This window comes from Podarcis raffonei, chromosome 18 (assembly GCF_027172205.1).
Source record: "Podarcis raffonei isolate rPodRaf1 chromosome 18, rPodRaf1.pri, whole genome shotgun sequence".
In the NCBI taxonomy this organism is placed as follows: domain Eukaryota; kingdom Metazoa; phylum Chordata; class Lepidosauria; order Squamata; family Lacertidae; genus Podarcis; species Podarcis raffonei.
The window spans coordinates 7117904-7143453 of NC_070619.1; the positions used below are offsets into that span (position 1 = coordinate 7117904).

The following is a 25550-nucleotide window of genomic DNA, read 5'->3' on the forward strand; positions in this document are numbered from 1 at the left end:
ACATTCCAGTTGTTGCAAAAGTCAGGTGCTTCGATATCCCACACATCCCTCGAGCCATGGGTGTAGCCAGGGTTTTTTTTTTCTTTTTATTGTTGTTGTTAATGTATGGGACCTCCCTTTTTGCATCAGGGAAATGTTGGAGGGGATGGAAGAGGACGTCCCTATTTTCATCAGTCATAAAATTAAAAGACGCCTGCTTCTTGGGAGAAAAGTAATGACAAACCTAGACAGCATCTTAAAAAGCAGAGACATCACCTTGCCGACAAAGGTCCATATAGTTAAAGCTATGGTTTTCCCAGTAGTGATGTATGGAAGTGAGAGCTGGACCATCAAGAAGGCTGATCGCCGAAGAATGGATGCTTTTGAATTCTGGTGCTGGAGGAGACTCTTGAGAGTCCCATGGACTGCAAGAAGATCAAACCGATCCATTCTGAAGGAAATCAGCCCTGAGTGCTCACTGGAAGGACAGATCCTGAAGCTGAGGCTCCAAGACTTTGGCCACCTCATGAGATGAGAAGACTCCCTGGAAAAGACCCTGATGTTGGGAAAGATGGAGGGCGCAAGGAGAAGGGGACGACAGAGGACAAGATGGTGGGTCAGTGTTCGTGAAGCTACCAGCATGAGTTTGACCAAACTGCAGGAGGCAGTGGAAGACAGGAGTGCCTGGCGTGCTCTGGTCCAGGGGGTCACGAAGAGGCGGACACGACTAAACAACTAAACAACAACAAATTTTCATCTGAGAAATGTTGGAGGGTTGCTTCAGCTGTATAGCTGGGTTCTTCATGAACCCCTGGAACAAAATTGATTGTTTTTTGTTTGTTTTTAAGAGTGCAATTTTATTCCAAATGCAGAAACCTGAATTTCATTGAGGCAGGATTTGCGGGGAGCGAGGACGTTTGCACAGATTGCAGCTGGTACTTTGGACGTGGGAGACATCCCACAGACTTATGTAAGGATCTGGTTAGTTAGACGATGAACCAAACGGCTGCAAAAATCCCATTCATCTCTTTCCCCAAACTAAGCATAGGAACAGAAAAGGCATGTGCTACCCTCTTCAGGTAGTGATACCAAATTGCACGCAAGCAATTTTTTAAGGACATAATTTTCATTTATATTCAACTCTTCTCTTTCTCCATAGAGCTTTGCACGAGTTTTAATTTGAGCTTTTAGCCTAACCCATTGCGGCTTTGACATTTTGTACCTTTTTTAATTGCTGCTGCAACATTTTGCTAGTGGTAGTCTTATTGAGGTTTTTTAAATGTATGAATGAATGTATGAATATAATAATAAAATAAAATAAAATAAACTTTTATTGAATTTTGTTGTTTTTTATCTTTTCCCATAAACCACTTCGAGGATTGCTGTTTCCCAAACACAAAATCAATGCCATTTTTATTCTCTCGCCCGTTAATAATAATAATAATAATAATAATAATAATAATAATAATAATAATAATTTATTTATACCCCGCCCATTTGGCTGGGCTTCCAATTAAGCCCCGCCCTCCGAGGCCCCGCCCTCCCGCTTTCCCCCAATCCCAACCCGCCTTTTCCCCTAAGCCCCGCCTCTCCCTCCTTCCCAACCTTCCCTCCCTTCGCAAGGGAAAAAACAGCGGCGGGAGCTTAGACGGAACCTCCGGCAGGGGGCGCTAGAATCCTTTGCTCTTCCCTCTTCCTCCCTGGTCGGCGTCGCTCTAGGAATCTCGGCCTCCGCGCTCCAGGGAGAGGAAGCGGAAGCGGCCGCGGAGCTTCCGGTTCGGGACCGGAAGCGCTGGAAGCCACGCTGTGCGGCTGCCGGGGGGGGGGTCGCGCTCCGTGTCTGAATTGCTCGGCAGGCGGAGGGTGTGGGCCTGGGGGGGGGCTGGGGGGGTGCGGCCCTCGCCCCCGCCCCAATGGAGGCTGCTGGGGTGGCCCCTATCAGAGCCCAGTGAGTATTAGGGTGCCCCCTCCGCACCCCAAACCTTCCCTAGACCCCCTCCCTCCTTCCCTGCCCAGGTTCTGCACCCCAAAGAGCATAGGAAGCCGCCCTAGGCTGAACCCATTGGTCGCTCTGTATCTCCTGCACTGACAGGCAACGTCTTCCTTGGGGGTGGGGGGCGTGTGACCTGGGAATGCTAATAATAATTATAATTATAATTTATTTTCTATGCCCTGCCCATCTGGCTGGGTTTGCCCAGCCACTCTGGGCAGCTCCCATTAGAATACAGTGGTACCTCGGGTTAAGAACTTAATTCGTTCTGGAGGTACTGTTTCTGGGTTAGTGGAGACTGTAACCTGAAGCATCTGTAACCCGAGGTACCACTGTATTACCTTGGGCCCGCCCAGTCCTAGGCTGATGCCCCAATAATATTAATAATTTATTATTTATACCCCGCCCTTCTGGCTGGGTTTCCCCAGCCACTGTGGGCGGCTTCCGACAGAATATTAAAATACAATAATCTATTAAACATTAAAAGCTTCCCTAAACAGGGCTGCCTTCAGATGTCTTCTAGAACTCAGATAGTTGTGTATCTCCTTGACATAGGAGGGCATTCCACAGGGCGGGTGCCACTACCGAGAAGGCCCTCAGAGCTGGACCTCAGTGTCCGGGCTGGACGATGGGGGTGCAGACACTCCTTCAGGGATACTGGGCCCAAGGCCACTTAGGGCTTTCAAGGTCAGCACCAATTGGGGGGTTTGAACCCGAGGCCTTCTGCATGCCACTCTGGGCGGTTCCCATTAGAATATTACCATGGGCCTGCCCAGTCCTAGGCTGATGCCCAAATAATAATAATTTATTATTTATACCCTGCCCATCTGGCTGGGTTTCCCCAGCCACTCTTGGTGCCTCCCAGCAGAATATTATACACACGGTAAATACATCAAACATTAAAAAGTTCCCTAAACAGGGCTGCCTTTAGATGTCTTCTAAAAGTCAGATAGTAGTTTATTTCCTTGACACCTGACGGGAGGGCGGGAGCCACTACCAAAAAGGCCCTCTGCCTGGTTCCCTGTAACCTCACTTCTCGCAGGGAGGGAACCACCAGAAGGCCCTCGGAGCTGGACCTCAGTGTTGGGGTTGAATGGTGGGGGTGGAGACGCTCCTTCAGGTATACTGGGCCAAGGCTGTTTAGGGCTTTAAAGGTCAGCACCAACTGGGGGGTTTGACACCTCAGGCCTTCTGCATGCAAAGCAGGGAGCCCTCCTCTCCACTGACTGTAACCCCCTCCCCCAAAAGAAAACCAACCACCTTCATTTTCCCCTTCAACACCACCACCCCCAATTTCAGGCTGCTGACCCTGGCTCCTGCTGGATCTGCTTCCCCTCTCAACCCCCACCCTAGTAGGAAGCCGTTAAAAGCAACAGCGCAGGGCAGCAGATCGGCACTGGGGTTGTTGTTTTTTTGGTGTAGCCTAGGACTTGCCGATCAGAAGGTCAGCGGTTCGAATCCCCGCCACGGGGTGAGCTCCCATTGCTCGGTCCCTGCTCCTGCCAACCTAACAGTTCGAAAGCTCATCAAAGTGCAAGTAGATAAATAGGTACCGCTCCGGCGGGAAGGTAAACGGCGTTTCCGTGCGCTGCTCTGGTTCGCCAGAAGCGGCTCAGTCCTGCTGGCCACATGACCCGGAAGCTGTACGCCGGCTCCCTCGGCCAATAAACTGAGATGAGGGCCACAACCCCAGTCGGTCACAACTGGACCTAATGGTCAGGGGTCCCTTTACCTTTACCTTAACTGGTTGAAAGCCTCTGAATGGTGGTGGTTTGTTTTCTTAACAAAGTTTCTCATCAGATAAAAATAGCGATTGGCTGGTTTTAAAAAGCGGGAAGGTGAGGAGGGTTAAACTCTCAGTCACTTTGCGAAACAGATCATATATATCCCCCAACAGAGCTCTTTGCCTAGAAAAAGCTGCCTCATGCCCAGTTGGAGCACATTTCTGTCGGAGGGAGTTTGCCATAGTCTAATGCAAGCAGGGAGGGTCTTCCCCAGTTTAGACCCTTTCCAAGAAAGATGAGCCTGGCGTTTCCCCACATGCAAAGCACATCCTCTTGTTATAAAGCTGTAGTTTCTGATAATCTGCCTACCAAGTGGTGCAGCAATAAAAACGCTAGCACATTTGCAGAACTAAGCCAGGTCTCAAATTGGATTGGGGGGGACGACTGCATTTTGGGAATTCTTGCATTGCAGGGGGTTGGACTAGATGATCCTTGGAGTCCCTTCCAACTCTACATTTCTATAAAAATGCTTGCAAAGCAAATGGTATCTCAGTAGCTTTGCAACAGGTGCAGCAGGGCTCCCTTTACAGGAGGATCTCAACTCCTATGAATGCCTCTGTCTGAATGTTTCCTAAACCCATAACATTCGTCCATGACACAAATCTCTGATGGGTCATTTCTCTTTTAAAAAGACAAACACATATGCATGGAGCTTCTTGGAGCATGTGTGGGGTTTTCATTTTTATTTCAGAGTCCACAGGGTGGTGTAGTGACTAGAGTATTAAACTAGGACCTGGGAGGTAAAGGTAAAGGGGCCCCTGACCATTAGGTCCAGTCGTGGCCGACTCTGGGGTTGCGGCGCTCATCTCGCTTTATTGGCCGAGGGAGCCGGTGTACAGCTACCAGGTCATGTGGCCAGCAGGACTAAGCCGCTTCTGGCGAACCAGAGCAGTGCACGGAAGCGCTGTTTACCTTCCCGCCGGAGTGGTACCTATTTATCTACTTGCACTTTGACATGCTTTCGAACTGCTAGGTGGGCAGGAGCAGGGACCGAGCTACGGGAGTTCACCTTGTCACGGGGATTCGAACTGTCAACCTTGTGATCGGCAAGTCCTAGCCTCTGTGGTTTAACCCACAGCATCACCTGCATCCCTAGGACCTGGGAGACCTGGGTTCAAATCCCCTCTCAGCCATGAAGCTCAGTGGGTGACCTTGGAGTCAGTCACAGTATCTCAGCCTTCACAGGATTGTGGGAGGGATAAAATGAGGAGTAGGCAGAGGAACATGTATGCAATCCTGAGACCACTGGAGAAAAGATGGAAAATTAATGCAATAATAAATAAACTATTAAAAAGTTCTTGGTGGTTGGGGTGCAGATTCTTCTGATGAGAAATATTTTTGTCACCGTGTGGTAAAACCGAACCCTTATACGGTGGTACCTTGATTCTTGAACTTAATCCATTCCGGGAGTCCGTTTGACTCCCGAAACCGTTCGAAAACCAAGGCGTGGCTTCCTTTTAGCTGCAGGAGCTTCCTGCACTCAATCGGAAGCTGCGTCGGATGTTTGGCTTTCAAAAAACTTCCACAAACCAGAACACTTAGTTCCAAGTTTGCAGCGTTCAGGAGCCAATTTGTTTGAGAACTAAGCCGTTTGGGAACCAAGGTACCACTGTATTTAAGTTCTGATTTAAAATAATAATAACAATAATAATTTATTATTTGTACCCCACCCCACTCTGGGCGGCTTCCACAGAGACAAAAAATACACTAAAATGCCATACATTAAAAACTTCCCTGAACAGGGCTGCCTTAAGATGTCTTCTGAATGTCAGGTAGTTGTTTATTTCTTTGACATCTGATGGGAGGGCATTCCACAGGGTGGGTGCCACTACCGAGAAGACCCTCTGCCTGGTTCCCTGTAGCTTTGCTTCTCGCAGTGAGGGAACAGCCAGAAGGCCCTCGGCGCTGGACCTCAGTGTCCAGGCTGAATGATGGGCGTGGAGACACTCCTTCAGGTATACTGGGCCAAGGCTGTTTAGGGCTTTAAAGGTCAGCACCAACATTTTGAATTGTGCTCGGAAACGTACTGGGAGCCAATGTAGGTCTTTCAAGACTGGTGTTATGTGGTCTTGGCGATCGGTAAATCGCAAAAATGTAGCCCTCTACTGACTTAACCCCCCTCACTGTCTCTATGAACTATCACTCGTAGGTGATGTGGTGTAGACACAAAACTTCACAACCCTTCTCCCCTATAGGTACCTCTCTACAAAAGAAAAGTTCCACACGTACCTTGATCGGGAAGGGGAGGCGACGAATGAGAAAGATGGCGATGTGCTAGCTGCAGAGGACAGTGCAGAGAAAAATACCGGTGGAGACCTGAATGAGCCTCCTGCCAAACTGCAGAAGCTGGGAAAAGATGAAAGCAATGCAGAAGAAAAGAGCTCGCCGGAAGAGGAAAACAGAACTGCGAAGGAGCCTCAGGGCCAAAAAAGGGCCCGGGGGCAGAATAAGGGCCGCCCTTGCATGAAGCCGAGTCACTACGAGAAGAACCGCCTCTGCCCATCAGTCGTCCAGGTAAACTTTGTGTGAGGAGGATTAGGACTTGATGAAGAGATTGACAAAATTTGAGAGCTCCTAGCCCTGTTAATGGCATGGGGATGCGGGTGGCGCTGTGGTCTAAACCTTGCCAATCGGAAGGTTGGCGGTTCGAATCCCCACAACAGGGTGAGCTCCTGCTGCTTGGTCCCTGCTCCTGCCAACCTAGCAGTTCGAAAGCTCACCTGCACAAGTAGATAAATAGGTACCACTCCGGCAGGAAGGTAAACAGCGTTTCCGTGCGCTCTGGTTTCCGTCACAGAAAGCCAGAGATCAGGCATAGATAAAGTAAGAGGGATGAAGAAAAATTGAAAAGGTGAAAATAAAGATTCTTACTGGGAATATATGTATATAACAACATCGATGATGGTTTGTATTTCTTAAAAATTGAATGTTCTTGATAAGATTTTTGTTTTAACTCTCTATTCTTTCTTTTCTTTATGTTTTTCCTTTTCTTTTCTATTTCTTTGGTGTAGATCTTTTCATTATAACAGAACATTGTATTTTCATTATGTGTAATTTTTAATGTGTAAATAAAGATACATATTTTTTTTAAGGTTTTTGCCACAGGTCACTTGTTGGATGTGAGGGGATTAAGGTGGGACTAAAGAGGAGGTTAGGAGACGCGGGTGGTGCTGTGGGTTAAACCACAGAGCCTAGGACTAGCCGATCAGAAGGTCGGCGGTTCAAATCCCCGTGATGGGGTGAGCTCCCGTTGCTCGGTCCCTGCTCCTGCCAACCTAGCAGTTCAAAAGCACCTCAAAGTGCAAGGAGATAAATAGGTGGGAAGGTAAACGGCGTTTGTGTGCACTGCTCTGGTTCGCCAGAAGCGGCTTAGTCCTGCTGGCCACATGACCCAGAAGCTGTGTGCTGGCTCCCTCGGCCAGTAAAGCAAGATGAGCGCCGCAACCCCAGAGTTGGCCACAACTGGACCTAATGGTCAGGGGTCCCTTTACCTTTACTAAAGAGGAGGTTGCTGAATTGTAGGGTGTAAGATGACCAGGGCGTGACCTGCAACTTCATACTGTATATACCGTATTTTTTGCTCTATCTCACTTTTTCCCTCCTAAAAAGTAAGGGGAAATGTGTGTGCGTCTTATGGAGCGAATGCAGGCTGCGCAGCTATCCCAGAAGCCAGAACAGCAAGAGGGATTGCTGCTTTCACTGCGCAGCGATCCCTCTTGCTGTTCTGGCTTCTAAGATTCAGAATATTTTTTTTCTTGTTTTGCTCCTCCAAAAACTAGGTGCGTCTTGTGGTCTGGTGCGTCTTATACAGCGAAAAATACGGTATATTTAAGAACCTATGCTACCCTCCTTTAAAGCAGCCTCTTTCTCTTGTTGAAGGAACGGGCCGAGAAGTGCTTCTTCGGCTCCCGCTGCCGTTTCCTACACAGCGTCAAAGAATATATGGCCACCAAGCCGCCGGACCTGGGAGACAGCTGCATACTCTTCAAGATGTTCGGCAGGTGTATGTATGGGGTCACCTGCCGGTTTGCTTCAGCCCACCTGGGCGAGGACTACGAGAACGTCATCGATGAAGGCCTCTTGAAGCAGCGGGAGGGGAAGCCGCCAGCCGTCAAGAACAGCCTCAGCAAAGACCTCCAGCAGCAACTGCGCAAAAAGAAGTTCCCTTTCGACAAGTCCAACCAGTACCTCTGCCGCTTAGCTAAGCCCAACCACGCGAAGGGGGCTGGGAGCCAAGCGGCGGTCCCACACCCCACCGTGAGGAGAGAGGCCGCGGACTCTTCCGCCTCCCCAGGAAGCGTGGATCTCAGAGCTGCAGGAGAAGAGGCGGCAAAGGTTGGTCCTTCGTCGCCAAAAGAAGGTCCTATGCTGGAGGAACCAGAGAGTCCAAGTCAGCTGCCGCCCGCAATGGAATCCGCACTCAAAACGTCTGGGGTTGTGACAGATGAAGATCTTGTGAAACTCAGACCGTGTGAGAAGAGAAAGGTAAGGCTGTTTGTGTTACCATATGCAGTCATACCTCGGGTTACAGACGCTTCAGGTTGTGTTTTTTTGGGTTACAGACACGCCGAAACGCGGAAGTACCGGAACAGGTTACCTCTGGGTTTCGGCTGTCGCGCATGCGCAGAAGCACTAAATCATGCTTTGCGCAGAAGCGCCAAATCGCAACCGGCGTGTGCACAGACGCGGCGCTGCGGGTTGCGAACATGCCTCCCGCACAGATCACGTTCGCAACCCGAGCGTCCACTGTATATATTTTTTTAGTTATTCAGAGCGATGCAGAGGTTTCACCCTCAAACCTCAGGGATGAATTAGACTCCACATGCAGGACTTGAAGATTTGACTTTACTTGTCAGGATGGCAACAACTGAACAGTTTGCATTATTCATATACAGTGGTACCTCAGGTTACATATGCTTCAGGTTACATACACTTCAGGTTACAGACTCCTCTAACCCAGAAATAGTACCTCGGGTTAAGAACTTTGCTTCAGGATGAGAACGGAAATTGTGCGGCCGCTGCGCGGCAGCAGCAGGAGGCCCCATTAGCTAAAGTGGTGCTTCAGGTTAAGAACAGTTTCAGGTTAAGAACGGACCTCCGGAAAGAATTAAGTACGTAACCAGAGGTACCACTGTGTATTAAGTCCAATGCATTTCATTTCTCGCCCTTGAGCCCAAGAGAGGCTTTAGTCATTTTGTCATTTGTTTAGTCGTTTAATCTTGTCCGCCTCTTGGTGACCCCCTGGACCAGAGCACGCCAGGCACTCCTGTCTTCCACTGCCTCCCGCAGTTTGGTCAAACTCATGCTGGTAGCTTTGAGAACACTGTCCCACCATCTCGTCCTCTGCCATCCCCTTCTCCTTGTGCCCTCCATCTTTCCCAACATCAGAGTCTTTTCCAGGGAGTCTTCTCTTCTCAAGAGGTGGCCAAACTAACATTCGTAGCAGTGCATAAATTATTAGCCCACACCTTACGCTTCCTGACACATGACTTGCATTTTCATGATTTTGTCTTACAGTTAGATCTCCACGAGAAGCTTTATTTAGCTCCTTTAACAACGGTAGGTAGATTGTTTGTTTGTTTGTTTGTTTGTTTGTTTTATAGATCTTCCTTCCTCACAAGATCTCAGGGTGGTTTACAACCTAAAAATACAAGGTAAAAGCACACATAAATAGTTGAAACAAAATAATAGCCCCGCTCCCACAAAAACATTTAAAAGGCTGTAGAATGTTAATCAGCCAAAGGCCTAGTTGAAGAGGAACGTTTTCACTTGGTGCCTAAAGATATGTACCAAAGGCACTGGGGTGAGCCTCTCCGGGAAAAGCATTCCACAAGCAGGGAGCCACTGAAGAAAAGGCCCCGTGTTGCCCCACTCTGGGCCTCATGTGGAGGAGGCACATGAAGAAAGGCCTCTGATGGTGATTGCAGGGTCCCGGTCAGTTCCTACGGGCAGGGGTGATACTTGAAGTATTACAGTCCTGAGCCATTCAAGGCTTTATAGGTCAAAACCAGCACTTTGAATTAGGCCCAGAAGCTGACCGGCAGTCAGTGCAGTCAGGCCAGGATCTCTGCAATAGACATAAACCATCTTGTCCCAGTGAGCAACTTGGCTGCCAAATTCTGCACCGGCTGAAGTTTCGGAACCGTCTTCAGAGGCAGCCCTATGTACAACGTGTTGCATTAATCTAACCTGGAGGCTACCAGAGCATAGATGACAGTAGTTAGGCCATCCCTGTCCAGACAGGGGCATAGCTGGGCCACCAGTCGAAGCTGATGGAAGACACTGAGGCCACCTGCGCCTTGAGTGACAGCAAGGGATCCAGGAGTTCCCCCAAGCTATGAACCTGCTCCTTCAGAGGAAGTGTAACCCCATCAAGTGCAGGTAACCTCCCATCCATCTGGTCTAGGGAACTGCCCGCTAACAGTGCCTCAGGCTGTGTCCTGTGCTTCAGTTTGTGTGCCATCAGCATACAGTGGTACCTCAGGCTACAGACGCTTCAGGTTACAGACTCCGCTAACACAGAAATAGTACCTCGGGTTAAGAACTTTGCTTCAGGATGAGAACAGAAATCGGGGTCCGGCGGCGCGGCGGCAGCAGCAGGAGGCCCCATTAGCTAAAGTGGTGCTTCAGGTTAAGAACAGTTTCAGGTTAAGAACAGACCTCCAGAATGAATTCTTAACCTGAGGTACCACTGTATCGCTGACCACGTACTCCCAACTGGCATTCCAACCCCCCTTACCTGAGAATAGCTGCCCCCGTTATTCATACGTAGCTGAATCTTTGTCACCTTTGCAAATTCTTACAGCGAAACCTGTATGCCCTCCTGGCTGCTGTGACAATTAAAGCATGCTGGTTTGGGGGGGGGAGTTCTGCTTAAGGCTTACAAAAACAAGATACAGTGGTACCTTGGGTTCTCGAACAGCCTAGTTCACGAACAACTTAGAACCTGAACGTCGCAAACCCGGAAGTGAGCGTTCTGGTTCTCGAATGTTTTTTTGAAGTCGAACATGTCCCGATTTTCCGTTTTTAGTGTTGTGCTTCCGTTTTTAGAGAATTGGCGCTGATGGGGCCGGTGAGGAAAAGCGTCCCTGCAGCGCTCTGAAGCCCAGCCACTTTGATGTGTGTGTAAGAGAGAGAGAGATCTCTCTCTTGAAAGATCACACTGATTGGGGCGGTGGGGAGAAGCACTTTAATAATAATAATAAATTTTATCTACATCCCGCCCTCCCCAGCCGAAGCCGGGCTCAGGGCGGCTAACAACAATAAAATAGTGCAACATTCTAAAAACATTTCATTGTAAAAATTAATTAAAATCAAATTGATGGCAACCATTAAGCTAAAGTTCTGTGACGATTGCCAAAGGAGGGAGTCAGGCTGTGCCCTGACCAAAGGCCTGGTGGAACAGCTCTGTCTTGCAGGCCCTGCGGAAAGATGTCAAGTCCCGCAGGGCCCTAGTCTCTTGTGACAGAGCGTTCCACCAGATTGGAGCCACAGCCGAGAAGGCCCTGGCTCTAGTTGAGGCCAGCCTAACCTCTCTGTGGCCTGGGACCTTCAGGATGTTTTTATTTGAAGACCGTAAGTTCCTCTGTGGAACATACCAGGAGAGGCGGTTTTAGGGGTAGTTTTTCAACAGCCTGGAACAGAATAATCCATTTTGCATTACTTCCTATGGGAAAACACGCCCTGGTTTTGGAACGCTTTGGTTTTGGAACGGACTTCCGGAACGGAATAAGTTCGAGAACCAAGGTACCACTGTATCGCAACATTTGGCTGCAGTCTGGTTAGGAACAGGTGAAAAGCTGGAATTGTGAATTGGTTGAAATGGATGAAGAGGCCTGGCACTTAGCTGCAGCGCCAGCAGCTATTCCCATTCAGCCCTCACATGCTTCATGTTGTGAGATCGGGCCGTGTCTTTGTTTAGACGTGGTGTCTTGCTTGTGCTGGCTCGAGACCTGCCCCGAGGCAACCGTAACACTCCATTCTCCTGGTTTCTTCTGGGGATTCCAGTGCGGCAACCTTCCTTTCCGAAGAATATGCAAGCGGTTTGGGGCGGACGTCACCTGCGGCGAGATGGCTGTTTGCACGAACCTGCTCCAGGGTCAGTCGTCCGAGTGGGCATTGCTGAAGAGACACAACACAGAGGATCTCTTTGGCGTTCAGGTAGATTGAAGGCAGACTCACAATACGGCCACACTGGGGGGCGGGGGAGAGAGAACAGGAGCAAGTCGCTTCTGAGGCTAATGGAGATGGCCTTGCTGGTCTTCTCCTGGCTGCCATGATGCTCAAAGTGGTTCCCCATGGCTGGTGGCAAAGGCCGGACTGTGCTCCCTTTCACCTCTGCCTTCCCACAGCCGCTGGAGGTTGGAGAAGAGAGTTCTTCCTGTTGGGAGGAGAGGGAGAGAGAAAGCTCTCTGCAGCTCCTGAAGGAGCGTCTCCATCCCCATCATCCAACCCAAACACTGAAGTCCAGCTCTGAGGGCCTTCTGGCGGTTCCCTCATTGCGAGAAGCCAAGTTGCAGGGAACCAGGCAGAGGGCCTTCTCAGTAGTGGCACCCGCCCTGTGGAACGCCCTCCCATCAGATGTCAAAGAAATAAACAACTATCAGACTTTTAGAAGACATCTGAAGGCAGCTTTTACAGTGGTGCCCCGCAAGACGAATGCCTCGCAAGATGAAAAACGCGCTAGACGAAAGGGTTTTCCGTTTTTTGAGTCGTTCCGCAAGACGAATTTCCCTATGGGCTTGCTTCGCAAGACGAAACGTCTTGCGAGTTCTTGCGAGTTTGTTTCCTTTTTCTTAAAGCCGCTAAGCCGTTAATAGCCGCTAAGCCGCTAATAGCCGTGCTTCGCAAGACGAAAAGACCGCAAGACGAAGAGACTCGCGGAACGGATTAATTTCGTCTTGCGAGGCACCACTGTAATATCTGATGAATTACTGTATTTTAGTATTCTGCTGGAAGCTGCCCAGGGTGGCTGGGGAAACCCAGCCAGATGGGCGGGGTATAAATAATTTATTATTATTATTATTATTATTATTATTATTATTATTATTATTATTATTCCTCCTTTGGCTGATAGATGCTCCCGCATGGGAAGCTAATAGGTCTCGATAACCCGCCCCTCCAGGAATTCCCTTTTAAGGCCATCTTTAACCAAAATCCATTGCCAGCTTCATTGGTAGTTAGCAGAAGTAAAGGTGGAAGGAGATGATATACTTTTGTTGGGGGTTGTTTTTAATACTGTCTCCTTGTTGTGGGTATTATAAACCCTTGTTTGGAGTTGCCTTGTTCTCCTAAACGATGGTTGACACTGGCCATAGTTGGTTGCGTTTAGACATAGCAGGCTGGGGCCGAGGCAGGAGCTCCCAAACTCCTTGCAGCACTGGAGCGAGGAGTGGTGGAGATCAGCTATGATGCTCATGCGATTTGCACTAGACCATAGTCTTAAGTCTGCCATGCCTGTCTTTTCACTGTATTCTATTGATACACTCTCTTTTGATTTATGTAATTCATGCTGTAAAGGTAAAGGTACCCCTGCCCGTATGGGCCAGTTGTGTCCGACTCTAGGGTTGTGCGCCCATCTCACTTAAGAGGCCGGGGGCCAGCGCTGTCTGGAGACACTTCCGGGTCACGTGGCCAGCGTGACAAAGCTGCATCTGGCGAGCCAGAGCCGCACACGGAAACGCTGTTTACCTTCCCGCCAGTAAGCGGTCCCTATTTATCTACTTGCACCCGAGGGTGCTTTCGAACTGCTAGGTTGGCAGGCGCTGGGACCGAGCAACGGGAGCGCACCCCGCCGCGGGGATTCGAACCGCCGACCTTTCGATCGGCAAGCCCTAGGCGCTGAGGCTTTTACCCACAGCGCCACCCGCGTCCCCCTTCATGCTGAGTGGGGTGCAAACATCAAAAGGCAAGTTGGGAAATCTTGCAGATAAATAGTTTGGCACATGTGCAATGCCTATAAGCTGCTTTCGTGAGTTGGGGCACCCCTTTGACCCTCTTTCACCCTACGCCTCTGCAGCTGGAAGGAGCGTTCCCAGACACCATGACCAAGTGCGCAGAGCTTCTCAACCGGACCATCGAAGTGGATTTTGTGGACATCAATGTGGGCTGCCCTATCGACCTCATCTATAACAAGGTAGCCCATTAAGCCCTTTAAGCATGCTAGTGCTTTCAAGCACTAAAAAGGTAAAGGTAAAGGACCCCTGACAGTTAAGTCCAGTCGCTAACGACTCTGGGGTTGCGGCGCTCATCTCACTTTATTGGCCGAGGGAGTCGACGTTTGTCCGCAGACAGTCTTGTGGCCAGCATGACTAAGCCGCTTCTGGTGAAACCAGAACAGCGCACGGAAACGCCGTTTACCTTCCCGCCGGAAGGGTGGCACTGTAGTCTAAACCACTGAGCCTAGGGATTGCCAATCGGAAGGTCGGCGGTTCGAATCCCTGCGACGGGGTGAGCTCCCGTTGCTCGGTCCCTGCTCCTGCCAACCTAGCAGTTCGAAAGCACCTCAAAGTGCAAGTAGATAAATAGGTACCGCTCCGGCGGGAAGGTAAACAGCGTTTCCGTGCGCTGCTCTGGTTTCGCCAGAAGCGGCTTAGTCATGCTGGCCACATGGCCCAGAGAAACTATCTGCGGACAAACGCCGGCTCCCTCGGCCAATAAAGAGAGATGAGCGCCGCAACCCCAGAGTTGTCCGCGACTGGACTTAACTGTCAGGAGTCCTTTACCTTTACCTTTAAGTTTCCCTTCACAATTCATCTTAGCCCGTTACTTAGCTTGGAAGCGATGGGGAGCCTAAAGGAACTTCTCCAAGTCTTACAAAATTGCAGCCCACCTTTTTTTTCTTTTTAAGTAAAAGTTCTGCCAAGTTGACACCTCTCCCTCCTTCAAGCTGATGGACCTGTGGCTAAACCTATGGGAAGCCCAGACCATCAAGGACTGAAATCAGTTCAGAGATTATGACCTTCACCCTCCCGCCCCCCAGTGATCTTTCAAAACGCTCTTCACTCTCCTCTCCTTTCTCTTCCCAGGGGGGAGGATGTGGCTTAATGAGCCGTCCCAACAAGTTTGAGCAGATTGTCCGAGGCATGAACTACGTAAGTTGGTGTGTGGTTTTTTTCCCCTTGGCTGGCTCCTAGCAGTCCTGGATTTCATTCCTTGCAACCACAGTCATCCTCTTTGTATCAGCTTTGCACAACGTCACATAATCTGCGAGCTTTGACCTGTTTATTGGCTGCTGCTTTGCGATTAATGTGTCCAGGGCCCAGGGCAGACCAGCAAGATGGGTGGGGTATCATAATCATAATCATCGCAAGATTATAATTACAAGGCCCTTGTGGTGGGGCATGGGGTTCTTCGATACGATACTATAATCGATACACATACGATAATCTTTATTGTCATTGTCCCATACAGAACAACGAAATTGAAAAAAGCTACAGAGGACATTCAAAAGCCAACAAGCCTGCTATCACAGCTATCCCAGCCTGGTTAGCCCCCTAAAAACTCTGATACCCCATAATACAATATACTCCCATAGAGACTACCTTATACTGCGTTTAAAACCAAAATCGCATTTGGATAGAAACTGTTTCTCAGGCGGCTAGTCCTAGTCTTTATAACCCTGTACCGTCTTCCAGAAGGCAGAAGCTGAAAGAGATCATTTCCGGGGTGCGCACTATCCTGCGCTATCTCTGCAGCTTTCTTATGGCACCTGGAAGCATAGATTTGGTCCAAGGCGGGAAGAGTGCGCCCAATTATTCTCTCCGCAGTCTTGACAACCCTGGACAGCATTGTTTTTTCCCTGACCGTGCAGCTCCCAAACCACTCTCAGATGTGGGGGGCTGGCTTTTGAGTTTCCCACCAGGTACAGAAGTCGCTGGTCTCAAAAAGGGATTACTCTACTCTGTGGCCTCCTCTGTGCATTCTCGGAGCAGCCGTTGGTGAAAGCTTTCGGCGAAGGAATCTCCAGAGTCCAGCTTTGTCGCGCTCAGGTTCGGCTCCCGAGGCACACTTCGCTTGGCTCATCGTTCCTTTTTTCCTCGACAGGTGCTAGATGTTCCCTTGACTGTGAAGATCCGGACCGGGGTACAAGAGAAAACCAACCTGGCTCACAAACTAATTCCCAGCATCCGGGAGTGGGGTGCCTCTATGGTCACGGTACAGTAGCCTTCCTTAAGCCACGTTCAGATGAGCAGTAACTTCATTTAAAAAACACCAAAACGCACACACCCTACTAGATCAGACTAAAGTTACACCATCTAGCCCAGGGGTTGTCAACTTGGTCCCTACTGCCCATTTGTGGGCGTTTCAGGATTCTAGGTGGGCGGTAGGGAGTTCTACAGCACAAACTGAATCCTTCCATTGAGCACTGGTAAGGAAATTTTATCATCAAGAAAGATGCATTAGTGGGCGGTAGGTATAAAAAGGTTGACTACCCCTGATCTAAGGGGCATGTGTGGCACTGTGGGGGTTGGTAGACCACATCTCTGTTCTTACCTAAACATTTCAAAAAGCGGTGTGTCAGCTTTCCCTTTTCTGACCCCGTTAGCTTCACGGCCGGTCGAGGGAGCAGCGGTACACAAAGGCGGCAAACTGGGACTACATTGCAGTGTGTGCAAAAATTGCCAGTCCGATGCCACTTTTCGGTAGGTAGTTCTGTTCTTCCCGCGTGCTGGTTTTGCTTCCTTTGTGCTGAATCCGGCACTGCAACATATTTTGGGCTTGGAGGTAATGCTGCAGTTTTGAGGCTTGGATTGTTTGGGCTGGGTTTGCTTCCCTCTTCATCAAGCTGCCGATTCCTCCTCCTGCTTCTGCGATCTTTGGAAAACCTACCTTTCCTCTTGCCATACTTCCCATATTTGCGCTACCACCCTGCCCCACCTTCCCACAGCGCGAAAACTCAAGGATGCTCAATGAAGTAAGTTCAGGACAGGCAAAAGAGCCCTAACTTGTGAGATGAATTAAGACGGGTGATAAATGTCTAGGGGGGAGGAAGAGAGGTCTGCCAGCTACAACCGCTAAAACAGAACCTCTGTATTCAGATGCACTCTACCCCAGTTCCAGTTGCTTGATGATTGGGGGAGGGGGAGGGGCAACAGCAGAGGAGGTTTGCTGTCTTCAGTCGCTTCCTGGAGGCATATGGCTGGCTACTGGTCAGAAACAATATGCTGGTCCATATAGACCTTCCTTAGTCCGGCCCATCAGGACTCTTCTTTGTAGATCAGTGGTCAGCAGCTGAACTGGCCTGTGGGCTGCCACAAAGAACGTCACGGGGGTCAGAGAGCAATTCGTTTCTCTCCTCCTCTCTGAAATCTCTAGATTGGACTCTTGGAGGTGAGTGAAGACTACAGGAGACATGTGGCTCGTTGTTGCCCGGTCATTCTGAATAGTTTCCCACTTTCCTTGAAGACATCAATCAATGCTTTGGATTTGAGAAGCTATTTTTAGTGCCATCAGGGATGCGGGTGGTGCTGTGGGTTAAACCATAGAGCCTAGGGCTTGCCGATCAGAAGGTTGGCGGTTCGAATCCCCGCGACGGGGTGAGCTCCCGTTGCTCGGTCCCTGCTCCTGCCTACCTAGCAGTTCGAAAGCACGTCAAAGTGCAAGTAGATAAATAGGTACCGCTCCGGCGGGAAGGTAAATGGCGTTTCTGTGCGCTGCTCTGGTTCGCCAGAAGCGGCTTAGTCATGCTGGCCACATGACCCGGAAGCTGTACACCGGCTCCCTCGGCCAATAAAGCAAGATGAGCGCCTCAACCCCAGAGTCGGTCACGACTGGACCTAATGGTCAGGGGTCCCTTTACCTTTTAGTGCCATCTAGTAGGGGCAGGCCTGGACCGGAAGCTGCCTGCTGGTTCTCCCTTCACCGGTCTTGTTTCTTAGATAGTAAACTTCCTGGGCAGCGCTCTGCATGCTGCCGCCGCAAAATAAGCAGGGAGGAGGAGGTATCTTGGATGTTAGCGGTTTTTTGTGCAACCTCAACCTCATTTACAGACAGGGCTGTTTCAAATCCATTTACAGTCGTACCTTGGTTTTCAAACGCCTTGGGAGTCAAATGTTTTGGCTCCCAAAGATTGAAAACCGGAAATGATTGTTCCGGTTTTCAAAAGTTCTTTGGAACTCAAATGTCCAACGCGACTTCCACGGCTTCCAGTTGGCTGCAACCAACTAGAAGCTGTGCCTTGGTTCCCGAATGTTTTGGAAGTCGAACGGACTTCCAGAATGGATTCAGTTCAACTTCCAAAGTAACACTGTACTTGCAAAAGGCATCGCTGTGGCCAGGGGCAGTTGACAGAGCCATAAATAAGTGCTTGGAACTATTAAGAGAAACAGTTAATAATAATAATAATAATAATAATAATAATAATAATAATAATAATAATAATAATATACCCCGCCCATCTGGCTGGGTTTCCTCAGCTGCTCTGGGCGGCTCCCAACAGAATATTAAAAATCCGATAAAACATCAAACATTAAAAACTTCCCTAAACAGGGCTGCCTTCAGATGTCTTCTAAAAGTCAGATACTTGTTTATTTCCTTGACATCAGATGAGAGGGTGTTCCACAGGGCGGGCGCCACCACCGAGAAGGCCCTCTGCCTGGCAAACTGCATCTGAAGCATTGGGGATTGCTTTGGTGACCCCTGAATTATTGTTTTTTCCTTTTGGCGCAGGGAACGGGGATATCTTGTCTTTCGAAGATGCTAATCAAGCCATGCAGAGTGGAGTTTCGGGAATTATGATTGCTCGGCAAGTGTTTTCCCTTCGTTTTGGGTGGTCTGGAGGAGAAAGTACCCTTCGTTACCCTCATGGGGTTTTTTCCAAGCAGAAGGTCCACCACGTTCAGTCTCCGGCTTCTCCAGCTATGGCTGGGAAAAACTCTAAAACCTAAAACCCTGGAAAGCCAGTCAATGGCTGTGTTCAGACACAATTCTAAGCCTTGGATCAGCCTTGAGCAATTTAGTCTGTGTGTGATCTCTCTGCTTGTGCACGCAGCTCAGGTTCTCCTGCTTTGCAGGGAAACAAGTTGCAGAGCAGTTGGCTTACATTTGTGTAGCTTGCTTTACTCCAAGCTGCAGCACGCATTAGCTTGCAGCTCATGTAAGGGCCTTTGTGGCTTGGAGGTTGTGTTAAAGCTCAGCCAGTGAAGACACTACAGTCATACCTTGGTTTTCGAACAGCTTAGTTCCCAGATGTTTTGGCTCCTGAGTGCCACGAACCCGGAAGTGACGGTTCCGGTTTGCAAACTACCGTATTTTTGCTCTATAAGACTCACTTTTTCCCTCCTAAAAAGTAAGGGGAAATGTGTGTGCATCTTACGGGGGGTATTGAATCATAATGATGGGATACTTTCAAATCCCAATAGTTGCCCTAATGGGTTCTTGCTATGCAATCTAGATGGCAAAAATATTCGATCACGTGCGTGTGTTTCTCCTCACGCACTTACGTTCTGCCAGGGCGGCAGGCATACCGCTCGGGGACTTGGCTCTAGAACCTGAGCATTTCCATGTGCGTGTGTACGCGTAGATTCTGCTCATGGTTTTCTCACGGCGGCCGTTCTTCCGGGTCACAGGGGGGCGCTGATCAAGCCCTGGATCTTCACTGAAATCAAAGAGCAGCGGCACTGGGACATCTCGTCGGGAGAGAGGCTCAACATCCTCAGGGACTTCACCAACTACGGCTTGGAGCATTGGGGATCAGACACGCAGGGAGTGGAGAAAACCAGGAAGTTTCTGCTGGAGTGGCTGTCCTTTCTCTGCAGGTAGAAGCTCCTCCTCAGCCCTTGCTACGTCACTGCATTTTGCCTTTCCATCCCGGTATTAATAACAGCTGGCCTTGGGTTCTTGTAAGAAGCTTATATCAGTTCAGGTGTGAAACTCCTTTTTGTAAGGTAGGCAAGACTGGATCCTGCAAGAAACATATTTTGTTGTTTAGTCATTTAGTCATGTCCGACTCTTCGTGACCCCCTGGACCAGAGCACGCCAGGCACTCCTGCCTTCCACTGCCTCCCGCAGTTTGGTCAAACTCATGCTGGTAGCTTCGAGAACACCATACAACCATCTCGTCCTCTGTCGTCCCCTTCTCCTTGCGCCCTCCATCTTTCCCAACATCAGGGTCTTTTCCAGGGAGTCTTCTCGTCTCATGAGGTGGCCAAAGTCTTGGAGCCTCAGCTTCGGGATCTGTCCTTCCAGTGAGCACTCTGGCTGATTTCCTTCAGAATGGAGAGGTTTGATCTTGCAGTCCATGGGACTCTCAAGAGTCTCCTCCAGCACCAGAATTCAAAACACCTTATCGCACCACTAAGTTTCTGCTGTCTGTGACACGCTGCAGGGACATTCTACTCATCAGCTGCTTCTCAGGCTTTGGAGATTTTGAGAAACAAGTCCATGTACTTTAAAAGCCTAGCTTGACACTGGGGAAAGTTAGAAGCTTGCTACTAACGACGACCAGATACAGTGGGTGTTTTTTAAAGCACTATATATATGCCTGCTTATATAGGGATGCGGGTGGCGCTGTGGGTTAAACCACAGAGCCTAGGACTTGCCAATCAGAAGGTCGGCGGTTCAAATCCCCGTGACGGGGTGACCTCCCGTTGCTCGGTCCCTGCTCCTGCCAACCTAGCCGTTCGAAAGCACCTCAAAGTGCAAGTAGATAAATAGGTACCGCTGCAGCGGGAAGGTAAACGGCGTTTCCGTGCGCTGCTCTGGTTTGCCAGAAGCAGCTTAGTCCTGCTGGGCACATGACCCAGAAGCTGTACGCCGGCTCCCTCGGCCAGTAAAGCGAGATGAGCACCGCAACCCCAGAGTCGGTCACGACTGGACCTAATGGTCATGGGTCCTTTACCTTTACTATATGCCTGCTAAGTGTGAGTTCATAATATCACTGCAATTAAAATTGGGGCAGCATCAAGAGAGATAGCTGCCACTTCTTCCTTTATTCCTCAGTGGTGTTTTCTCCTCCTACTTACTCAAAAAGGAAGGGCTTCGCAACAGCCTTGTTTTGACTCTGCCCTGTATCTCCCATTCTTATAGCTGCAGCTAGATTTTGAATAAGCCTAACTTCTGGGGTGAGTGAGAGGAGCAACCAAGATGAGGCTGTTCTCCTACTGTCATGGAAAATGAGTCTTCCTTTCTTCCTTCTTTGGCACTTTGGCAGGCTGGAATGCGGGTGGCGCTGTGGTCTAAACCACTGAGCCCCTTGGGCTTGCCGATCAGAAGGTCGGCAGTTCGAATCCGCACAACAGGGTGAGCTCCTGTTGCTCTGTCCCAGCTCCTGCCAACCTAGCAGTTCGAAAGCACGCCAGTGCAAGTAGATAAATAGGTACCGCTGCGGCGGGAAGGTAAATGGCATTTCCGTGCGCTGTGGTTTCCGTCACGGTGTCCTGTTGTGCCAGAAGTGGTTGAGTCCTGCTGGCCACGACCCTGAAAGCGAAATGAGCACCGCAACCCCATAGTCGCCTTTGACTGGACTTAACCGTCCAGGGGTCCTTTACCTTTACTTTTTTTACTTTGGCAGGTACATTCCAGCCGGCTTACTGGAGCGCCTGCCTCAGAGGATTAACGAAAGACCCCCTTACTACATGGGCCGGGACTATTTGGAGACCTTAATGGCAAGCCAGAACGTGGGTGACTGGATTAAGATCAGGTAAAAATGGTTTGAACTTCTGCCAAACAGTTGACAGTTTTCTGTGCATGTTAAGCACACAACTACATTAGCTATGTAGAAGTGAGGAGGAAGAGAGGGGGAGAAAAGATTATTTCAGCTGCTACGAAGGCAGAAATGTGGGTTTTGGCCCTTGAAGGGAGTGACTAGTTAAAGCTAGAAGTGGACCCTATTGCATCTGATGCAACACAAACCATGGGCTTCCTATCTCCCAAATCCATAAGACACCCAGCGGGAACAACTTCTCTGTCCCAAACCAGGACAAAACTCTTCTAGCCCAGCTGTGTGGGAAGAGCAGCTCAGATCACTCGGCTGCGAATCTCGCTCAGATGATCTCCCAGCCTAACTTACCTCACGAGCTTGTTGTGTGGCGCAAATCTCACTCTGAGCTCTTCCGAGGAACAAGGAGAAGTACGAAAAGGGCAATGCAGATTCTCTCCCAACATCCCAGCTGAATTGCCTTCCTCTCTGTCATTCTTTCCATAGTTCCTTATAGAAATTGGGGGAGTGGCATGCAGCGGTCTAAAAAGTGCACCTCTGAGATTTCTGTCATGGCATTTTTGCACCCTATGGGGTTTTCATCTCATAATAAAAGTTCAGTAGCCTGTCGCTACTGTGGGTTAAACCACAGAGCCTAGGACTTGCCGATCAGAAGGTTGGCGGTTCGAATCCCCGCAATGACGGGGTGAGCTCCTGTTTCTCGGTCCCTGCTCCTGCCAACCTAGCAGTTCGAAAGCACGTCAAAGTGCAAGTAGATAAATAGGTACCGCTCCGGCGGGAAGGTAAACGGCATTTCCGTGCGCTGCTCTGGTTCGCCAGAAGCGGCTTAGTCATGCTGGCCACATGACCTGGAAGCTGTACACCGGCTCCCTCGGCCAGTAAAGCGAGATGAGCACTGCAACCCCAGAATCGGCCACGACTGGACCTAATGGTCAGGGGTCCCTTTACCTTTTTAGCCTGTCGTGCACAAAGTATAATCGCAGGTGTGTGTGCTGTTGGAAGAATCTAGAGACGTGTCTGCAGTTTTCTCAATTTCTCCTTGCAGTGAGATGCTTTTGGGTCCTGTTCCTGCCAGCTTCACTTTCCTTCCAAAACACAAGGCAAATTCTTACAAGTAGGAGGACGGTCGTCGTTGGGGCAAGATAGGGGGAAGCGCTGTCTCCAATGCACATCTTGCATATCTCTTGGTTTTGAATAATAATAAAAAAAAGTTCTATTTTTGATTTGGCTGCTGTGTGGAGTCTGCCTCAAGGATGATTTCCCCCGACAACCTCTCCTGGACATTTCAAGACGGCACCGATCCAGTATACATGCATTTCATTGTCTGATCCAAGGCGAAGGGGAGCGGTTAGCTGTTAAATAGCACATATGGAGTCCAGAGGGGAAAGTCTTAACAATGGTTTCAACTGGGGAAAGGGACAGAGAGGTTTTGCCCTGACTTATGCATTGCAGGAAGACGTTCAGCGAAACATACAGGAGGAAAACTCCCACAGAATCCCACAGCCAATTAGAGCAGGTTCAACCTCAGTATCGTGCCACTATCAACACCCCCCACTCCCTTAGGTGGAGAATGATTAACCCCTTAAGTTATAAAACTCTTGGGGGCCAGTTGCTGCCTCTGTCTGCTGAACCTACCTCACAGGGTGGTTGTTGTGGATAAAATGGGAAGGATAAATATGCCCATCTTGAGCAGCTCAGAGGAAAATGTGGGTAACAGAAATAATATTATTGCAGCATAGTATTATTTAGACCTTCCAAGTGTCCTTATTTTCCAGGGACAGCCCTGGATTTACAGAAGCCATCCTGGTTTCTGATTTAATCCTAGGAGGCCTTGCTTTTTCTTAGGACGCCTCTATTTTCATGACAGAAATGTTGGAGGGGATGGAGTTATCTGACCCCCAAGCCAAGGAGATAAGTCACTATAAACAGGAGTGCCCAAACTTTTTCCAAAGAGAACCAGATTTGATGAAGTGAACATACGTGAGGGCCGACCAAAGTTGTTGAGCTTTTTTAATGATTTTATCCCAAAGTTCTGGAGTCTTTTTAGGATTGAAGTTGTTGAGCTTTTTATAGGATTTGACCCCAAGAAATAAACTGCCACAGGGGCTGAATAAAACCGGATTATGCCCCCAAAACGAACTTTGGACATGCTTGCTATAAAACCTTTGGGAGATACCTGAAGGCAGCCCTGGGTAGGGAAGTTTTTAAATGTTTAATGTTTCATTATCACTTTTAAAGTCAAACCTCGGCTCCCGAATGCCTCCGTTACCATATGTTTCAGCTACCAGATACCGAAAACTCAGAAGTGTTCCAGTTTGTGAATGTTTTTCGGAAGCCAAACGTCCAACACGGCTTCCGATTGAGTGCAGAAAGCTCCTGCAGCCATTGGAAGCCGCACCTCGGTTGTCAAACATTTCAGAAGCCAAACAGGTTTCCAGAACGGATTAAGTTCAGCAACCGAGGTTTGATTGCATATATGTTGGAAGCTGCTCAGAGTGGCTGGGGCAACCCAATCCAATGGGCGGGGCATAAATAATAAAATTGAAATGTCGGCTGGTATGTATCATTGCAGGCAGATGCTTTCTCTGTACGCTTGCTTAAAAAAAAAACCTCCTGCTTAGACAGCTCTAGAAAGTTGAGGTGGTTTTAATCTGTTTTATAGCGTTTTGACTTTTCTTATTAAAGTATGGCTGCAGTTATTGTTATTATTATGTGGTCTTTTCATATACCGCTTTGAAGGTTTGTTTTCAATACTCAATCGATATATATATATACACACACACACACACACACACACACACATACATACACACACACACACACAGTGGTACCTCGGGTTAAGTACTTAATTCGTTCCGGAGGTCCGTTCTTAACCTGAAACTGTTCTTAACCTGAAGCACCACTTTAGCTAATGGGGCCTCCCGCTGCCACTGCGCCGCCGGAGCACGATTTCTGTTCTCATCCTGAAGCAAAGTTCTTAACCTGAAGCACTATTTCTGGGTTAGTGGAGTCTGTAACCTGAAGCGTATGTAACCTGAGGTACCACTCTGTGTGTGTGTGTGTATGTATATATATATATACATACACACATACACACACACACACACACACACACATATATATATATATATGAAATTATTAATAATAAAAATAATACAGTGGCACCTCAGGTTAAGTACTTAGTTGGAGGTCTGTTCTTAACCTGAAACTGTTCTTAACCTGAAGCACCACTTTAGCTAATGGGGCCTCCTGCTGCTTCCGCGCTGCCGGAGCACGATTTCTGTCCTCATCCTGAAGCAAAGTTCTTAACCTGAAGCACTATTTCTGGGTTAGCGGAGTCTGTAACCCGAAGCGTATGTAACCTGAGGTACACACACACACACACACACACATATAATAATAATAACATAGTAAATTAATATATAATAATAAAAGAATGACTAAAATACATTAATAATAATAAATATAATATATATATAATAAATATATATTAAATATATTAAATAATAAATATATAAATAATAATAAAGGAATGACTAAAATAAATTATTAATAATAAATATAATATATATATAATAAATATATATTAAATATATTAAATAATAAATATATAAATAATAATAAATGAATGAAAATAAATATATTATTATTATTATTATTATTATTATTAATAATAATAATAAATGAATGAAAATAAAATAACACAAATTAATGAAGATAAAGGATAAGGAACTCCAACTTCCCCGCTTCTCCCCCCATTCCTCACGTCCCTAAAGCGTCGCTCTAGCGCCACCTCCATGAGGACTAGCGCCCCGCCTCGCCCGCCTCCCTCCCGAGCGTCCGTTACAGGGCAACGGCTCGCGCTCTTCCTCCGCGCGGTCTCCTTGGCGACGCGACACCCGCCTCCCCCTCGCCTCCCCATTGGTCCGCACCTCCTCCCCCCTCACTCCCGCCATCGGCATCTCTCCATTGGCCCAGGCCATCCCGCGCCCCTATTGGCCGAGGCGGCTGCCCGTTGCCGGAGCAGCGGCGGGGGGAGGGGTTTCCGGTTCCGGCGTGGCGGCGGCGGCGGCGGCGGTTGTAGCGCAGGAGGGAAAGGAAAAGGAGACTGTGGCGGGCGGGGGGGGAGGGCAGGGCG

The 25550-nt window shown here is 48.8% G+C and overlaps 1 protein-coding gene across 3 annotated transcripts; it reads left to right on the forward strand.

Moving 5' to 3' along the window:
- The first annotated feature begins 1779 nt into the window (after window positions 1-1779).
- DUS3L (dihydrouridine synthase 3 like) lies at window positions 1780-22639 on the forward strand. Of its 3 annotated transcripts, XM_053372734.1 has the most exons (13): window positions 1782-1927; window positions 5949-6267; window positions 7633-8238; window positions 9271-9312; window positions 11761-11913; window positions 13772-13888; window positions 14781-14846; window positions 15799-15909; window positions 16301-16397; window positions 18424-18499; window positions 19323-19511; window positions 21266-21394; window positions 22458-22639. In XM_053372734.1, exons 1-13 carry the CDS (start codon window positions 1893-1895, stop codon window positions 22528-22530), a joined length of 2013 nt encoding a protein of 670 aa, XP_053228709.1. In that variant the 5' UTR covers window positions 1782-1892; the 3' UTR covers window positions 22531-22639. The 3 variants fall into 3 exon arrangements, with proteins under 3 accessions (XP_053228711.1, XP_053228710.1, XP_053228709.1); XM_053372735.1 differs by lacking the exon at window positions 14781-14846 and having other exon boundaries at window positions 1781-1927; XM_053372736.1 differs by lacking the exons at window positions 18424-18499; window positions 19323-19511; window positions 21266-21394; window positions 22458-22639 and adding an exon at window positions 16972-17108 and having other exon boundaries at window positions 1780-1927.
- Window positions 22640-25550: the final 2911 nt, after the last annotated feature.

Excerpts from the sequence above, each read along its gene's own strand:
- DUS3L (XM_053372734.1), top strand. The coding sequence starts at position 1,893 with ATGGAGGCTGCTGGGGTGGCCCCTATCAGAGCCCA. Across the intron at positions 1,928-5,948 it reads GTGGCCCCTATCAGAGCCCA|GTACCTCTCTACAAAAGAAA; the intron begins GTGAGTATTAGG and ends TCTCCCCTATAG. Across the intron at positions 18,500-19,322 it reads TCGGGAATTATGATTGCTCG|GGGGGCGCTGATCAAGCCCT; the intron begins GCAAGTGTTTTC and ends TCCGGGTCACAG.